This window comes from Rissa tridactyla, chromosome 21 (genome assembly GCF_028500815.1).
Source record: "Rissa tridactyla isolate bRisTri1 chromosome 21, bRisTri1.patW.cur.20221130, whole genome shotgun sequence".
In the NCBI taxonomy this organism is placed as follows: Eukaryota; Metazoa; Chordata; class Aves; order Charadriiformes; family Laridae; genus Rissa; species Rissa tridactyla.
This window is the reverse complement of record NC_071486.1, coordinates 6,154,429-6,170,355: the sequence shown is the minus strand read 5'-3', so window position 1 is coordinate 6,170,355 and position 15,927 is coordinate 6,154,429. Positions and strand designations below refer to the sequence as shown.

Below are 15,927 nucleotides of genomic sequence, written 5' to 3'. Positions count from 1 at the left end.
TGGGGCTGGGACACTCCTGTCCCCTCAGTGCAGCCCTCCATGGAACGGGCATCCTTCTATCTCTCCGCTCCATGTCTAAAACTGAGGCAACGCTTCCTTGCTGGCTGCCATGAGGATTTATTAATCACCAGTGATCACCCTGGGATGGGTTCATAAGACCTAGAGAGACCAGGGCTGGCAAAGTTTGTGATTTTCAGATCCTTATCAGTGCTTCTGGCTTATCCTGTGTGATACCACCATTGGTTGGTGTTTGCTGGGTGGCTTTTACACCTCAAAAATTGCGCTCTTGTGTTGAGGAATCCACTGATTGCATAAGGCAGTAAAAGAGACAAGCGGGTGAATAATAAACATCTTCAGCTTTCCCGAGTGTTGCGTGTCACGCTGCTCAGCATCTACCTGGGCATACGGCAAACGGGTTTGCAAATAATTTTCTGAAAGAGAAAGTTTAAAGGGCAAAGCCCACTCCCCATGCACTGCTTTGTGTGGGCAATCTCAGGATAAGGAAAATGGAAGTGCCGGTTCCCGATTTCCTTTAGAAAGCGAGGAGCAGAGCAATCCTGGGAGTGCTTCGTTGGGAATGGTTTGGGGAGGTTTTGTGTTGCTTTGTCTCAGAAAAGGTAACCGTTGGTGCTGCAATGGCCAGAGCCATGTTAGATGTAAATACACCAGCCCAGGCAGTGCTGTCAGGCTGAGGGAAGAAGCGCAGAGCTCGCTGCGGGCTGTGCTTTGCTTTGGCATCCAGCGGCCATCGCTGCCGGGGCCCGAGCCCGCGCCTTCGGCTGCTGGTGCAGCAGCTCCCAGCGTTTACAGGGCATCGTCCCGTTATAATGGTGTAAGAAACTGTCCACCAGGTTTGGAAAGTTCTGCTTGGGCTAAGAACTTGCATTTAATTTGGCCATTAAACTAAAAAAAAATATAGGCTAAAAAGGCAGATATTCCTCAAATGAAATGATGATTATTGCAAGGATTCACTTGCCTGTGAAAGGTAAGTCGGTGGAGTTGTGCCTGTTTACAGCAGCATTTAGTAATGCAGCAAGGGGATAAAAAACCCACAGGACACACAAAACTCTCAGGTTAGTAAGTTTTATTTACTCATTAGTTTGTAAGTATGTTTCCCTAGGCCGGGGGGAACACAGCGGCTCCGCGGAGTTCCCCTCTTCCACGCCTCGTACCGCGCTCAGGGGCGATGCCACCTACTTAGACGTTGAAATAACTGACTTTTCAAAGCACAAGCGGAGATTTCAGGCGGGCGGCCCGGCTGCACGGCCCCTCTCCGCCGGCAGAGGAGGGTGTTGCACCGGCGAACCCTCCCGAGCCGGCGGCCGCCGTTAACGACGGCTCAGTGAGCGGGGCGGGCGGTGCCGGGGGGGCGGTGGGGTGGCTCGGGGGGGCTCCTCTTCAGTCCGTCCAGCCGGTACCGGCTCCGCACCAGGTAGTCCAGCAGCTCGCCGGCCCAGTCGCGCAGCAGCAGCGGCAGCCGCGTGGCGCCGTACCGGTAGTAGAGCTCGCGCCGGCGCAGCGCCGCCCCCTTCAGGATCTCCAGCGCGCACTCGGCGCGCGGCGACGGCGCCACCAGCAGCAGGTGGGCGGCGGCGCGCACCGCGTTCTCTGCGCGGGGACAGGCGTCAGCGCGGGCACGCGCACGGGCGGCCGGCAGCGGCGAGGCCGGGGCCGGGGAGAGCGCCCCGGGGCCGCGGACGGCCGTCTCGTTGAGTTATCAAGCGGGGAGACGCTTATTAAAATTGAGCATAGAATCACAGCATGGTTTGGGTTGGAAGGGACCTGAAAGCCCACGCAGTGCCACCCCCTGCCCTGGGCAGGGACACCTCCCACCAGCCCAGGTTGCTCCAAGCCCCGTCCAACCTGGCCTTGACCCCCTCCAGGGATGGGGCAGCCACAGCTTCTCTGGGCAACCTGGGCCAGGGGCTCACCACCCTCACAGCCAAGAATTTCTTCCTCAGATCTCATCTCAATCTTTCCCCTCTTTCAGTGTAAAACCCTTCCCCCTCGTCCCATGGCTCCCCTCCCTGCTCCAGAGTCCCTCCCCAGCTTTCCTGGAGCCCCTTTAGGGACTGTCAGGGGCTCTAAGGTCTTCCCGGAGCCTTCTCCAGGCTGAACCCCCCCAGTTCAGCCCAGCCCCACAGCAGAGGGGCTCCAGCCCCCCCAGCACCTCCATGGCCTCCTCTGGCCCCACTCCAACAGGTCCATGTGCTTCTCGCGTTGGGGGCCCCAGCGCTGGAGGCAGCGCTGCAGGGGGGTCTCCCCAGAGTGGAGCAGAGGGACAGAATCCCCCCCTTGCCCTGCTGTCCACACTGCTGGGGATGCAGCCCAGGATACAGTACACACATCAAAACAGAGAGAAATTCATGAGACTAAATTCGTCTCTGCTGCCCAATGCATACAGAACTCTTCCAGCTGCCCTAGTCGTGCACTTGCATGCCTGTATCTTGTTGCATCAATGGATGGGATTAACGGGAGGTAGGTGGCTGGCACATCCATTTATACTAATTGAATGTCAGGCTGTACCAGCCCATATGCGGTGGCTGGTTTTATGGAGCATGGAAAAAAAGTTAATTTTGTGACACTTCTTTTGGTGGAAGAGAGGTAGGAGCCAACGGAGGCCAGGTTGGACAGGTGTTTGAGCAACCTGGTCTAGTGGGAGGTGTCTTTGCCCAAGGCAGGGGTTGGAACTAGGTGATCTTTAAGGTCCCTTCCAACCCAAACCATTCTATGATTCTACAATAGCATCCCCCAGAGATCAGAGCGTGTTTTGCATGCACTTGCGCGACAGCAAGGATGGAGAAGAAGCAGTGGCAGAGGTGAAGGGGGAGAGTTGGTGGCAGAGGGAGTTGAAGGGCAGGATAAGAGGCTGAGAAGCTGATGCTCAGCTCCTCATCAGACAGATCAGACAGCACTGATCTTACCAGTATCGATGAAGCCAAGGATGCAGAGTGTGATGGAAACGTTAATGCTCTGAATGCTGAATTCCTGCCTCAGGGAGCTGAAAAATCCATCCAAGGCAAACTTAGTTGCAGAGTAGGGGACCGTAAAGGGAAACCCAACTTTACCTGGACACAGAGTGAAGTTGTGTTATAACACAGAGAGCTGCTCTGCCCGAACCTCTGTTTTGCCCTTCATTAGATAAAGTATTTTACCCAAAGGGAGTTTACTGTTAGTGAGATGTCATTCTGGCACCTGAACAGCAGCATTACAAATATTCCCGTCAGCTTCCAGCTCTTCTAAGGTCTTAAGGCCAAGACCATGTCTCATGTCTCTGCTCTGGGCATGAGCAACCCGCAGTAACTAGGAAACCCTCAGAGGGGGAGATGGAGCAAAGTTGAAACTCTTGTCTCTGGATACTGAGCTAAGCTGATGACCAGAAGACTAACCAAAATACTGGCTGTGAGTGGGGAAATCTGTTAGCAATTTAGTTTCCTGACTTAACAGAAATTTATTAGAACAGAGTCATGTTTTTGTGAATAGAGTCAGTTAATAACTCACTCTACAAATATTATCAGGAACTTGACCTACCAAACCAAGATGAATGGTCAGAGATTCAATGCAGTGAGAAATGACTGCATTTCCACTTTTCTCCATAAAACTGGAGGTGTATGAGCTCTGCTGCTCTAATGAGCCTGACAGCAGGGTGTGGGGTTTAAGTACAAGGCTAGTCAAAAAGCAAGCTGGGGCAATTGGATTGCATCAGAGAACAAATTCCATCGAGAAAATACAAAAAAGATCTGAATTTGGTTTTATGGGGGTTAGTTTGGGGGTTTTTTTGAGTGCATCAAGCAGTTATGGCTCCTTTAGGATGCCTGGTGTCTCTGCATGCTGCTTACTTCTGAAAATTAGCCCACAGTGTCTTGACTGAATCCCATGTCACCTACCTTGCTCCCACTCACCTGCCATGGATGAAACCACTACGATGCTGCCCTCGCTCTGCTTTAGCATGGGCAGGGCAGACACGGTCATCGCCACGTAGCTGAGGAAGTTGATCTCTAGGAGCTTTCGTACGTGCTCAACGTCCCCATTGAAATAACCAAAGTACGACGTGCCGACATGATTAAGAATCAGCATGTCTAGGCCTCCTGCAGGCAGAGGAGCAGGCATTAGTGCTGGGTGGGAGACGGCTACCACCAGCGGAGCGGAGCCTCTCCTGGGAGCAGAACACATATCATCAAAAGAAATCAGGTTTTTGGGTCAGAGCTGTGGCCTGTCATCTCTGGAGTGGGGATATAATCGAGATGGTGGCTGCCAGTAAAAATTTGGTCTTGATATTTTTAATTATTTTTTTTTTTCCCCCTGGCTCGAAACACAAATACCATGGCACGAGGGAGATCACCCTCGAGCTGTCTGTGGGCCCAGGATGGGACTGTGTTCCGCACTGAGCCGAAGGATTGCGTTACCACAGCCGTGACCCATGACCGCAGTAGCAAGGCTGCTATGGGCCTGATGGACGGTTTCAGACCGCAGTAGCTGGGGGTGATGAAATCCAGGATTTTGATACTGGAACAGGATGTCATGAGGGCACAGAGCTGAAATCGAGAGCGCAGTTCAGTCTGAGCTGGAGCCGTGAAGCTGGGCAGAGGAGCGGGACTGCAAAGGGCAGAATTAGGGAAAAATCTCTCCTGTCTCACCCCATCTTCATCTCTCCTGCCTTTTTTTTAGTGGGCATGGGACAAAAAGCAGCATGGCCAAGGTGAGATGCAATGTTCTGGTGTTGTTTGCGCAGAGCGGGTTGTAAACGTACCCAGCAAAGTCTCTGCCTCCTTCACCACGTGCTCGGCGAAGGCCATGTCCTCCATGGTGCCGCTGATGTACCGTGCGGAGGCTGCCCCCAGCTCCAGACACCGCTCCACCACCTGCACCAACACCAAGCATCAGAAACCCCTCTCCCTGCCCTGGGACGCCTGCTGCGGGAGCAAAAGGGGGTGTCTCTGTTCCCTGTGATGTGTCCCCACCTTAAAACAGCAGTTTGGAGTTTCAGTAGTGTGTTTGGAGCCTTTTAGGCTTCAAAGGGAGCCTGAAAAATTATTCCTTTGATGAATATGTTACCCAAGGCAGTCTGGCACTCTGTGGGTGCAGTCTGTGCGGGGATTGCATGTGTGTAGGGTGAGCAGGAGCGTGTATATCACTGCAGTGGAATGAGGGCGTGTGTGTGCTGAGGGAGCCTGTGTGTATGGGGATATGTGTACATAACTAAGCAAGTTCAAATACCATAATATGTGCTACGCAGAGTGCATGTATCTGCAGGAGAGGGATTTCTGTGCACGCGGGAGCCCTGGACAACACAAGTGTGCATACCTGTATGTAACTGCGCCTGTCTGGTATTTGTGCCATGGCAATCGCGTGTGCACATGCTCACGCATGTACCTGTGATGTGAGACTGGCCTTCATATGTTTGTGTGTGCACCGCCATGAACACGCACGTGTGGGTGCCCAGCTTGCCATTTACTTTCTGTAGCTTGGCCTCTGTCCGTGCTGTGATCAAAATGTGGGCTCCCATCCGTGCCAGGTGATACGCCATCTGCTCTCCAATTCCAGTGCTTGCTCCAGTGACAATCACCCGCTTCCCTTTCAGCATCTCTGGGGACCAAGGCACAGGGATTTATTTTATCTAAATACTATTTAAAAAAAAAATAAAATTAAAAACTCCCCAAATGCCTTTTAGAGTAAGCAGTTAATTGGAAGCTAAGTGAGCCTGCAAGTGCAAAGTGTCCGGACACCAGGATGTCTCTTCCATCTGCTGGAAAGAGCTGCACTGAGGAGCAGCTGCGGCTCCTCAGTGAGCGCGGCGATACGGGGACAGCGCTTGGCTCATTCAGCGGTTTTTTTCACAAGTCAGGACATAACTTAGAAACACCCCAACAATTTTGTAAGAAAAAATCATCCACTAAGTGCATGCTTCAAAACTGGAAATCCAACACTTAAAAGTCATGTTCATAAATTCTTTTGCTACACACTGGAAAATAGTGTTCAGAGCTCTCTCCCTCTCAGACTCCCTGCCTCACCTGCTCCCTCGGGAAATATTTCTGCATATTATTTGCTCAGTTTGATTTCAAATCTTTGTTAAAACAACTTTCCGGTATCGGCCACCACACAAAGGCTCAGACATGTTTTGGTCCAAGCTCTGTACAGTTTCTATGCAAAACACTCAAATGTGGCTTCTAATATTTTTTCTTAAAGACAGATTCACTTTTAATACTTACCCGGTTTGAAATTATCCCTCGCAGAATAAAACCAGAAGGCCAAAACCAATCCCAAAAAGGGAATGAGAATCTTTTGCAACCGACCCATCCCACTGTGGAGTCAGGAAATAAAGCATGAAAGAGAAGGGAGGGAAAAAAGCCCTCTGCAGAGCTGCTCCAGAGGGAAGCAGCAATGCCAATCCTTTAAAACCCGTGAGCCGAAGGAACTGCAACTTCCAAAGCACTGGAAAATCTCAGGAGGATGGATAAGTGAAGCCAACCCTTTGATTTGCTGCTGGAGCTGGCGAACCTCGGCCTAACCGAGGGGTTCTGCCCGGCTCTTTTCATATTTCCTGTCCTACGTTAAAATGCAGAATTTTGCACAACACCCTGGAAGAGGTGTGTCTTTGCTGAGCAGCATCAAGTTTCACTTCGAGAACATCAGAGGCAGCCTAGTGCAGGTGGTTAAACATCGGCTTTTATTCCTGCCGGCACCGTATGTGGGTGCATGCAGAGATGCAATCTGGGTCTGATCGCTTGCAGGGGTCAGGCTCTGGGGAGCGACCGGGAGCTGCCGTGCTGGGGGGGTACACGCGGCAGGACACGCAGCAAAGGTCCTGTGCTCCCTGGGGCATCGCCGCTCTGTGCCCCGAAGCAGCTGCCTGCCACCGAGATGCTGGGCAGTGGGAGCCCAGCAGCGGGTACCACCCCTAAACAGCTCCAAAAATGCTGTGCTGAGGCAGGGTTTATATTTTCATCCTGTGAGCGCTGAGGGAGCAGGGCCTGAGCTGAACGCAGCACCAGGGCTGCGACCACCCCAGCTCCATGGGGCTGCTCAGACACAGGGAGGTTTGCAGTAAAATACCAAATGTTGTTTCTGCAGAGAAATAAGGGTCCTTGCTGCTGTGATTCCTGCTTTGAGTTCGGCAGGACCGTTGTTCTTACTTTTAAGTGAGCATAGTCTGAGGAAAAACCATGTAATATCTGCTCACTCCCCGAGTCTCGGCAGGAGCAAATTCAATGCCATCGATCTTACGCAATAGGTATAAGCTGTGTTCCAGCTTTGGTCTGGCGCTGGGATCTTCATCGCAGAGTACCATCGCAGCACTCAACCCACACTTGGTCAGATAACACCAGTACAGTCTCTCTGCCTTTTCCTGCCTCCCTTTGCTTTGAGCTTGGGTTGTGATCATGGGGCAATCGTTTCATTCCTTGGCTTGAAAAAAATGAACTAATTAACCTTACCTCAGCTGTGATCCTGCCTGTGTTGCCAGTCGGGGGAGAGGCTCTTTTCAGATATTGTTGTTTATTACTAGTGTTAGCAGTAACTGTCAACCTTTGTGCACGTCTGCGAGCGTGTTGGGAAGGGACCGTGCTCTTTGCTCTGCGTTGGCGTGGGAAGACGCGGGGCAGCTCGGTGGCTATGGAGCCAAACACCACACTTGCCTCACTGGTGTGGTGCTTACTGAGAATTGCAGGTTGGTTTGGGGCTTTTCTCTGAAACGGAATAGCTTATAATAAAGGACTGAAATACTTAATATTTTGGACTTAATCTTTTTATAAAAGAAAATCTGTGCATGTGCCATTTTAGGTGTCCTGTGTGGAAATGAAGGGTGGGGGTGCTGGCGTGGTCCCAGGAGGGCTGGGGGCTGCGGCTGCAGTGGGAGCTGCTGGATCCAGCCACGCTTCACTGCCCAGCAGGGTTTGCTCCTGGCCGTCTGTCACCCTTCCTGGGTGCTGCAGCTCCTGACTCCCACTCGCAGCCTTTTCTGGGTTTGTTTTGCTGTAAGCAACTTAAGAACTTGTTTTAACCTTTTCCTGGGGGTGGGGAGCGAGGGAAGGGAGAGGAGGGCAGGAAGAGGTGACCACACAGAAGTGTCTTCTGATGTCAGCTGGTCCTGGCCCTGTGGCTGCCAAATCTTCATGGCTTGGCAGAGGGGAGCCCGGCGGTGTTCCCGGCCCCAGGCTAGTGAGATGGAGCACAGGGGGGCAGCCCCTTGCTTCTGAAAGGGCTTCACCTGAATGTTGCTGGATGTATCCCCCGCTGCAGGTCGCTTCTGCCTTGTGTGTCTGTTTGAAGCCATGTTTTTCAAGGGATGATGCTCGGTGTTGTGCTAACCGTTCTGCACAGGGGAGGTTCTTCATTTAGTGCTGCCTGGAGCCCACTGGGAGGAAACAAAGCTGTGAAGGAGACTTATTCTGACAGCAAACTGTCCGAGCAGTGGAGAGGAGCTGCTGGGGAGCCCCTGCCGTGCCCCCAGCCTGGCATGGCTGGGAGGGAACGTGTTCCAGGGGCAGGGCTGGGGCTCGGGCAGGTTCGTGCGTGTGGCTCAGAGACTCAAAAGCGCTTGGCAGGAATTGGGATACCACTTCTTTTTTTCTGTTCTGAGTAATATTTGGCTTTTTTCTACCTATTATCAAATCTTTGTTAAATGCAGAGGATTTTCCTTCCCTCCCTTTCCTTTGTCATGTAGACATTAGGACATTATTTCTCATACCCAGCTCTCTCAGCATACTTTACCGTGAGCACAGATTTAATTCCTTTCTTTACAGGTATCACTGTTATAAAGGGCTGCCCTCAGTTATATTTGCGTTAGGCTGATGTGCATGGCAACATGGTGCTATTGGGCTGTGACAGAAGCGTGTCTCTCGGCACAGCTGCACGGCCGGCGGGCAGCGCCGACGTCCTGCCAGCACCGACGTCCTGCCAGCACCGACGTCCTGCCAGCGCCGACGTCCTGCCAGTGCCATCACGGCTCTGCTGCTCCTGAAACACTCACTCTCGGGTCCAAGGGCTGAGAACCAAGGACTTGAGATGATTGTAGGACTGGATTTGGTTTACGTGATATTTCTACTTACTGGCAGTTCAGAGTAAATGCTGTGATAAGCCATGTCTAAGCACTAAATTTATTTTATTTCCTGCGTGACCAAATCAGGAATTGCTGCCTTGATATTTGATTGTTGGTACTGTGGCTGCTTTAAGTCTTGGCTGCTGTCCATGTTCCCGATGCCCTTGGTGTTGGGTGGCAGAGGCTGATATTTTTGTCTGGGCCCCTAATTTTAGCCTGGCAGCTCTGGAAACATTCAGAGTCCAAACTGCAAATAGTGAGTGGGGACTCTCTGAAGTCATTCGGCTCGTGCCCTTGAGGCGATTGGCCTGTCAGGGAGGGCTGCTGGGTTTTAGCTGGCCTTCAGCTCCCGATGATGAAAGTCTGGACAACGGCTCCAAGCTGAAATAAGATCTTTGAAGAGGTGTTGCAGGATGGGTACAGACAAATACCAGATCTCATGCCAGCTGTAGTTTTCCTGAGTATTTAATGCACCAGGAAAATGTCACATTTACAGGTTAAAGTAAACTGCGTTCAGACAAGTCTTAAAAGAAAGATTAACAGAAATCAACTTCATGTGACGCTGGGCAACCTAGCACACACCTTGGGCAACATGTGGCTCTCGTCAAGAGTTTATCCCTCGGGACTTTGGTTTAACGCAGTCTTAACTGCTCCATATGCTTCTGCACGGTAGCTTGCCTGAGGTGGCCTTACTAGTACTCACTGTACATCTTGTTCCATCTGGTTGCTCTCTGCTGTATCACACTACTTATAACTAAAATTTCTCTTTGCAGTTCACACACAGGCTGTCGGAATGACTCCGCTGTGCTCCATTGCTGGGGTGTGTGGATGTTGGTCGGGTGGGGTTGTGTTTGTGGCAGTTGTGTTTCTGCAGAGCGTCAGGTGTCGACATGCAGACGTGAGGGGGCTCAGGAGACGGGGCTGGGAAACGGGCTGCTGTGGGGAGTCGTGCCATGGTTTAAAGACAGAGAAGTTTGCCGCAGCCTTTTAATCTACTGCATCTGGCAAGTCTGTCATTCATCGTAGTAAAAGTGATGTTAAAAGGATTACTAGGTCTCCATGCACACTGAATTTATCGTTGTGCAGTTCAAATAAGACTTTATATGGTCTTGTGGTAAAATCAGCCTTTAATGTGTGTCTAATTCCCCACTCTGCAGAGAGCTGGTCCTGTCTGCGATCAGTGACGTGTAGGCTTGACCTCTCAGGCGCCCTTTGAGGGTAATATGCGGGAGGTAACGACCTCTGAGCTTGCAGTGCGTCAGGAGGCAGGAGATTGTCTTCTGCAGGACATGATTTTACCGACTTGGCTCCAGAACCGCCGGTGCAGCGCGTGGTTTAGCTGTCTAATCCCGTTAGCTGTCTTAGGAGGAACTATTTTGATTGTTCCACAAACCTCTTTGCTTTAAGCTCATAAACCCCACGACTGTGGCGAGGAGGTGTGGGCAGCAGGGTGCCGGCACGGTGCAGGGAGGCCATGTACGTGGTGTGGAGCCAACCTGAGGTCCAAACCCAGAAGTGGTGGAGGTGAGCCTGGGTGGGCTCACCTGGAGCTCCCCAGTCGCCCCTGGACTGGTGAGCTGGGCTGCCCGAGACCAGCGCGCTCTCCTCATGTTTTACATTTTCCTTTTCCCATGGGGCAGGGTGGGACACCCGCAACTCGTAGAGAAGGGTGAATCTTGGGAACTGATGTGTGATTGACGGAGTTTGCAGGTGCCTTGGAAAAAGACGTGATTCTCATCTCAGTTTAATCCATTTATCAACTGTTTAGCCCTGCTGCAGCAGCGATGCTCCTGAATTACAGTGGTGCGAGAGCTCAGACCTGGCAGTACTTTCCTGCCTGACACAGCCACGAACGTTCAGGTCCCTGGTGTATCTATGCACTGAAGCGTGCCACAGGGAATTCCAGGTCAGCCTTCCCCGTCCCTGAGGCTGTGCTGCAAACCCAGAACCTCCTTAGAGCTGGAACTGGGGGGGACTAGTCAGCTGATGGCTTTTCTTCAGGCCTGAGTTCTCCTTTCATGTTTGCCCATGAAATTTCCATAGGTATCAATGAGGTGTTTGATTGTTCAACCTTGCCAGAAACCAAAGGGCTTGGTTATGGATTAAATGAAGTATTTCTCAAAGGCTGTTTGTAGTTTAGTTTGACTCTGCTCTTTTCCCCGTGAGGAAAAGGTGCTTGATTCAAGACTTGAACAGAGTTTTTGTGCAGGCTCGGTAGGATTCTTCCTCTGCAGTGTGCTGCTGTGTTTTTGACAGAAATAATCGTCAACAAAATGAATTGTGTGTTTATGTATTATGAAAATGTAAGGGTGGACTTCATCTGTGTTCTTACACTTTCAGATTCTGATCTTAACTTGTGTAGCTCTGGGAGGAGCTATGCGTTCGGCACTGGTGTCAGAGAGTGCTTTTTCATTTTCCATAATCGCCTGCTGTTTGTATCAATTATTTTGCTTTTAGCTAGATTTTGCTTTTAGCTAAATTAGTACTTTTAGCATATCGCTGGTGCATCTCCCAGTTTCTGTGCAAGGTGTGTAGCCTGCTCCTACCTCTGCCCATCTCTTCGCTCCTGAGCAGATAAAGAGGGATTTTCTGCCCCAGCCACGGCTGACAGGGACTATTTCCCTTCCCTCCCTGCTGTAGCGTGGTCGGGATCTTTCAGCTGTGGCTGTCTGGAGGGTTTAATGACTAACATGACATAGTCCTGAATGCAGCAGATTCTTACTAACCCTAGGAAAGACTTTTAAATAGGTGAAAGTCCTTTAACGAGCCTGGCAGTGCCCTGGGTATAGCCCTGAAGCTTGGATCCGTTTCCACACCCTCCAGGCTGACCGTGCCATCGTGTCTGTCCCTGCTTCAGTCTTCTTATCTGTGACACCCCTATGATGCTGGAAGCTAACATCATTCTGCACAGTTAGGTGTCTCGGGTGGGTTTGTGAAGGACCCCAGTAAAGCTAGAAGATTTTTCAGCTGTGCATCAGCCGCAGCCTGTTAAGAGGATTGCTGGGGGATGTACAGGGTTGTTTGTTTTTTTAAACAGTTCTGGGCATGCATAGCCAGGGCAGACACGAGTCTGTGCCATTAAACCCAGATAACCCCTGAAAGGTACAACCCCAACTCCAACACGGGGCATGTGTCTGTCACCCGTGTAAGACAAATGCCACGTCCTCCCCCCACGCAGCTGGCCCATTTTAGAAGGGAGAAGCTGCTGGAGGAAAGGCCACCCCCCGCTCAGTGCCAGAGCAGCCCCACCAAGGGGGGCTTCATTGGAGGGTGCAGCCACCAGCCTCAGCTGTTCCCTGGGTCCCCCCAGCTGCCCCCCGAGAGGAGCCAGAGGTGTGAGTGAAACCTATGTGCAAATCAGTAAGAGATGGCTTTGAAAATAAATGCAGCTAGAGAGCACTGGTACCATATAAAATATTTATTGATTTTGCAAAACGCATCTGTAATAAAAATAAGAAACCATGCTGTGCATCTTGCACATTTTTATACCAACAAAAGGTATTTTTTCCCCACTGCTGCACAGCAGCAAATATAACCGTTCACTTCTTTCAAGTCTTGCGCTTGCGGTCTCCTTCTTCAGCCAACTCTTCTCTCTTCTTGCTGGAACCACCACCAGGTAGGACAGGACAGCAGAGTCTCTTGTGCTAGGTTGCTCAGCAGGCACCTCTCCAGCCGCGGGGCTCTTAGGAGGCGTGTGGTCTGGTCACCAGGGCCCTCTGCATCCCCGCCACCTTCTTGCTCTTGTCCAGGATCAAATCCTCCTGTTTCTGAGGAAGCATCTGCTCTCGTGTCGGGGCAGGTTTCTTCTCCTCCTCCTCCTCTAGCCTCCCTTCAGAGGTGAAAGGGCTGCACACTGTCTCCACCAGACCAATAACCACACCAAAGAAAGCCAGCACGCTGCCCAGCATGTACAGCTTGACCATTTTCCTGTTGGGCTTCTGGCTAAGCATTTCTTTGGCAAAGGGGATCAGCTCATGCATGGTTTCCATTTTTTTTGCAGATCTGGAAGATGTCAGTTCTGCAAGAGAAGAGAGAGGGAGAAGGACATTAGTTAAATCCATCTGCTTTTCCCTGTAGTGGTCAGAGCCCCCCAGGCAGTGCAAGCTCCCCGCAGACCCCCCAGCCTTGCTTTAAGTGGCGGTTTTTGATTTGTTGCTAGAGGCTCCCTTCAGGAAAACACATCTGCCCGGAGAGCGGGGCGATGCGGGGGCTGTAGGAGGGAGATGCCCGGCAGAGCAGCCGGAGTCGGGCTGCGGGATCCAGCCGGGCTCCCCCCGGCATGCCCCCGCACTGCGCACAGCATCCCCCAGCATCCCCCCATGCATCCCTGCGCTACCCGCGCATCCCCCCGCGCATCCCCCCAGCGAACCCCCTTACCCAGCGGCAGCTGCGGGGCGGGGGGCGGTGAGCGCTGCGGGTCGGGTCGGGTCGGGTCGGGTGGGCTGAGCTGGGCTGGGCTCCGCTCGGCTCCGCTCGGCAGCTGCTGCCCGCCGTCCGCCGCTACCGCCTTATATCGGGGCCGGGGCGGGCGGGGCCGGCGGGGGGGCCGGGCCGGGGCGGGCAGGGTGCCCCGAGCACGCCGCCTGCACGGGCCGCCCCACCGCCTTGGCAGCTCCTGCCCTTAATCCGGCCAGGCTGAAAAAAAAAAAAAAAAAAAAAAAACCCAACTGGTTTTTTTTTTTTTTTCCCCTTTTACAGAAAAAATCCTGAAGTCTGATTTCACAGCCAGAGATCTTATGTACCGCTTGCAACGCAGCTCCACGGCTGCCTCTGTAAGAAATATTTAATATATTAGTAGGAGCTTTACTGAGCCGGACCTTGGGCATGAAGAAGAGGGTCTGTGTCCACAGCTGGTAAAATATTCCAGTGTTTGGATTTAGAGCTTGAATTTGTGCAAAGTCCAGTTCAGCAAAACAGGCGTTTTCACCATTCTGGCCTCTCTTGTAGGGAAGTGGGTAAAAAAAAGCCTCAATGGAGCGTAACAAAGGTGTTACCCAGGACAAGGTGTGAAGGCGTGTGTTAAAGGTTTCTATACGTGGTTCATGGCAAGGGGAACTGCTACAAAGTGGATAGATGCAGCGTGTGGTAGCACCTTGATTTCTTGGAAATAAGAGAATAACTGGAAATTCCTAAATTAGTGAAAGTCACATGCAACGTGTTAAGACCCCATTTTTCACTTTTCCTACACTTGATGCTGAAACTCTGTAACACCCGGTTGTGTCACTCCTTGTGATTTGCCTAAAGGACAGCGTATTTCCTTTTTTGGGCCAAAACAGAAGGCAGCACTGTCACACTTCTTCCCTGGCTTGCTGCCGAAGAGCATTGCATCAATAACATACAGCAGATTACATCATTTGCTTCTGCTGGTGGCTCCATCGGTGCACATATACTGCTCTGGCTGCAAGAACCATATACGTTTCAGTGGCTGCTGACCTTAGAGAAGTTGCTAAAGCCACAAGAAGTTGTTGGGGTTTACAGCTTCTGATTTCGCAGAGCAGATGAGGGTGTCTGGGCAGATTTCTTACCTGATCCTTATGGCTGAGGTGATGGGAATTGCTCTGGCAGGGCAGTATATAGAAATTACAATACGGTGTGGGTTCATGTGGTAGCAGCGCCTCCAAGGAGCTGTTGGTATACGTGGAGAGGTAAAGCTCAGAGGGAGCCTTCGCTAAAGATACCATAAAGGAGGCTGCTGCCTGGTGGCTCCCCAGGCTGGATCTCCTGGGGGGGCACCCAAGGGTGCTGGGGAACCCTGGCGAGGTGCAGCCCGAAGGGTGGGCAGGCAGCCCCCAGAGCAAGCTGGAGCCGAAGGGGGCTTGTACTTGAACAGGAAAGGGATAAAGGGAGGTTCTCTCACTCCCTGCCCGCAGCACATTGACAGGAGGGATGGTAGCACAGGGAATGGGGGTTTGATGCCCCTGAGCTGGGTTTTATCTTGGCCTCGCCCAGGAGAAACCTCTCTGTGACGTGCGCAACTTGTGATGTGAATGACTGGTGCTATGTTTCCCCTTCCTGCCCCCATGGTGTCACTGGTGCCGCAGCTGGCAGGTCTGTGTGCGTGGCACAGCTGAGGCCGAGCACCAGATTTGTCTCCGAGTGTGGGAAAGGGGCAGAAGAGAGCTCTGAACAATGTGGGAACTACTGGAGTGTGTGTTAGTTACCCAGGTCCCTTCTTTCTTTTGTGGAGGTTTTGAACACCTTCCTTTTGGAAAAACTGCCCTACGAGATGATACTGGCCAAATTCTGCCCTAAAATCATTGAACTGGCTCATACGGTTTGGACCAGATGATCTTTAAGGTCCCTTCCAACCCAACGCATTCTCTGATTCTATAATTAAGCCAGACTTTAGGCTGGTTTTGTGTTGGGGTCACAATTGAAAACTCTCGTTGGCAATCCTCCGGGTGAGGATGGTGCTGTTTTCCTCCCCTCCCACCCTCCCTGGGCTGCTGTGGGCATTAATGCCCCGCACGCTGCTGGGCTCACGGGCCACGGGAGCCTGGGCAGCAGCCTGCCCACCTCTAAGGGACGTGGTGCTTGAATTTCTTGGGGTGGGTTTGGTTTTTTTTTTCCTTGCTGAGCTGTGCCGTGGGCATGGTGGAGCAGTGAGTCACCCCTCGCTCCTCACATCCTGCACGTCCGAGGGAGGCCGGAGGTTTTCCCCGCCGCCGCAGCACCCACCGGGCGGGTGGGCGTTCACAGCAGAGCGCTCCAAGGAAACTCTGCCGGGGAAAACTTGGTAGTTTTTTTTTTTATGCAAGTTTTGAATGTGCTTAGGAAATTGTATTGCAAGACTGGCTGTAAAAGTTGCTAAAGAGTTGTCTGTCCCTCCTCAGTGTCTGGTTTTTTTTTCTTTAAATAAAAGGTCCTTATCTTCTCTGCCAACTTGGCAG

The 15,927-nt window shown here is 51.9% G+C and overlaps 2 protein-coding genes across 2 annotated transcripts; both read right to left on the bottom strand.

Moving 5' to 3' along the window:
* Positions 1 to 1,076: 1,076 nt before the first annotated feature.
* On the bottom strand, positions 1,077 to 6,509 carry LOC128900296 (11-beta-hydroxysteroid dehydrogenase 1-like). Its single transcript, XM_054181277.1, has 6 exons — positions 6,210 to 6,509; positions 5,456 to 5,586; positions 4,751 to 4,862; positions 3,903 to 4,088; positions 2,925 to 3,068; positions 1,077 to 1,608 (listed from the first exon to the last, which is right to left on the bottom strand). Exons 1-6 carry the CDS (start codon positions 6,295 to 6,297, stop codon positions 1,340 to 1,342), a joined length of 930 nt encoding a protein of 309 aa, XP_054037252.1. The 5' UTR covers positions 6,298 to 6,509; the 3' UTR covers positions 1,077 to 1,339.
* Positions 6,510 to 12,440: 5,931 nt separating this feature from the next.
* G0S2 (G0/G1 switch 2) lies at positions 12,441 to 13,502 on the bottom strand. The gene is made up of 2 exons (XM_054181343.1): positions 13,415 to 13,502; positions 12,441 to 13,055 (listed from the first exon to the last, which is right to left on the bottom strand). Exon 2 carries the CDS (start codon positions 13,024 to 13,026, stop codon positions 12,721 to 12,723), a length of 306 nt encoding a protein of 101 aa, XP_054037318.1. The 5' UTR covers positions 13,027 to 13,055; positions 13,415 to 13,502; the 3' UTR covers positions 12,441 to 12,720.
* Positions 13,503 to 15,927: the final 2,425 nt, after the last annotated feature.

Coding starts and splice junctions, on each gene's coding strand:
- LOC128900296 (XM_054181277.1), bottom strand. CDS start 6,297: ATGGGTCGGTTGCAAAAGATTCTCATTCCCTTTTTGGGATTGGTTTTG. Junction 4,863..5,455: donor CAGAGGCCAAGCTACAGAAA/GTAAATGGCAAG, acceptor GTGTTGGTGCAG/GTGGTGGAGCGGTGTCTGGA. Junction 4,089..4,750: donor GGAGGCAGAGACTTTGCTGG/GTACGTTTACAA, acceptor CTCTGCCTGCAG/GAGGCCTAGACATGCTGATT.
- G0S2 (XM_054181343.1), bottom strand. CDS start 13,026: ATGGAAACCATGCATGAGCTGATCCCCTTTGCCAAAGAAATGCTTAGC.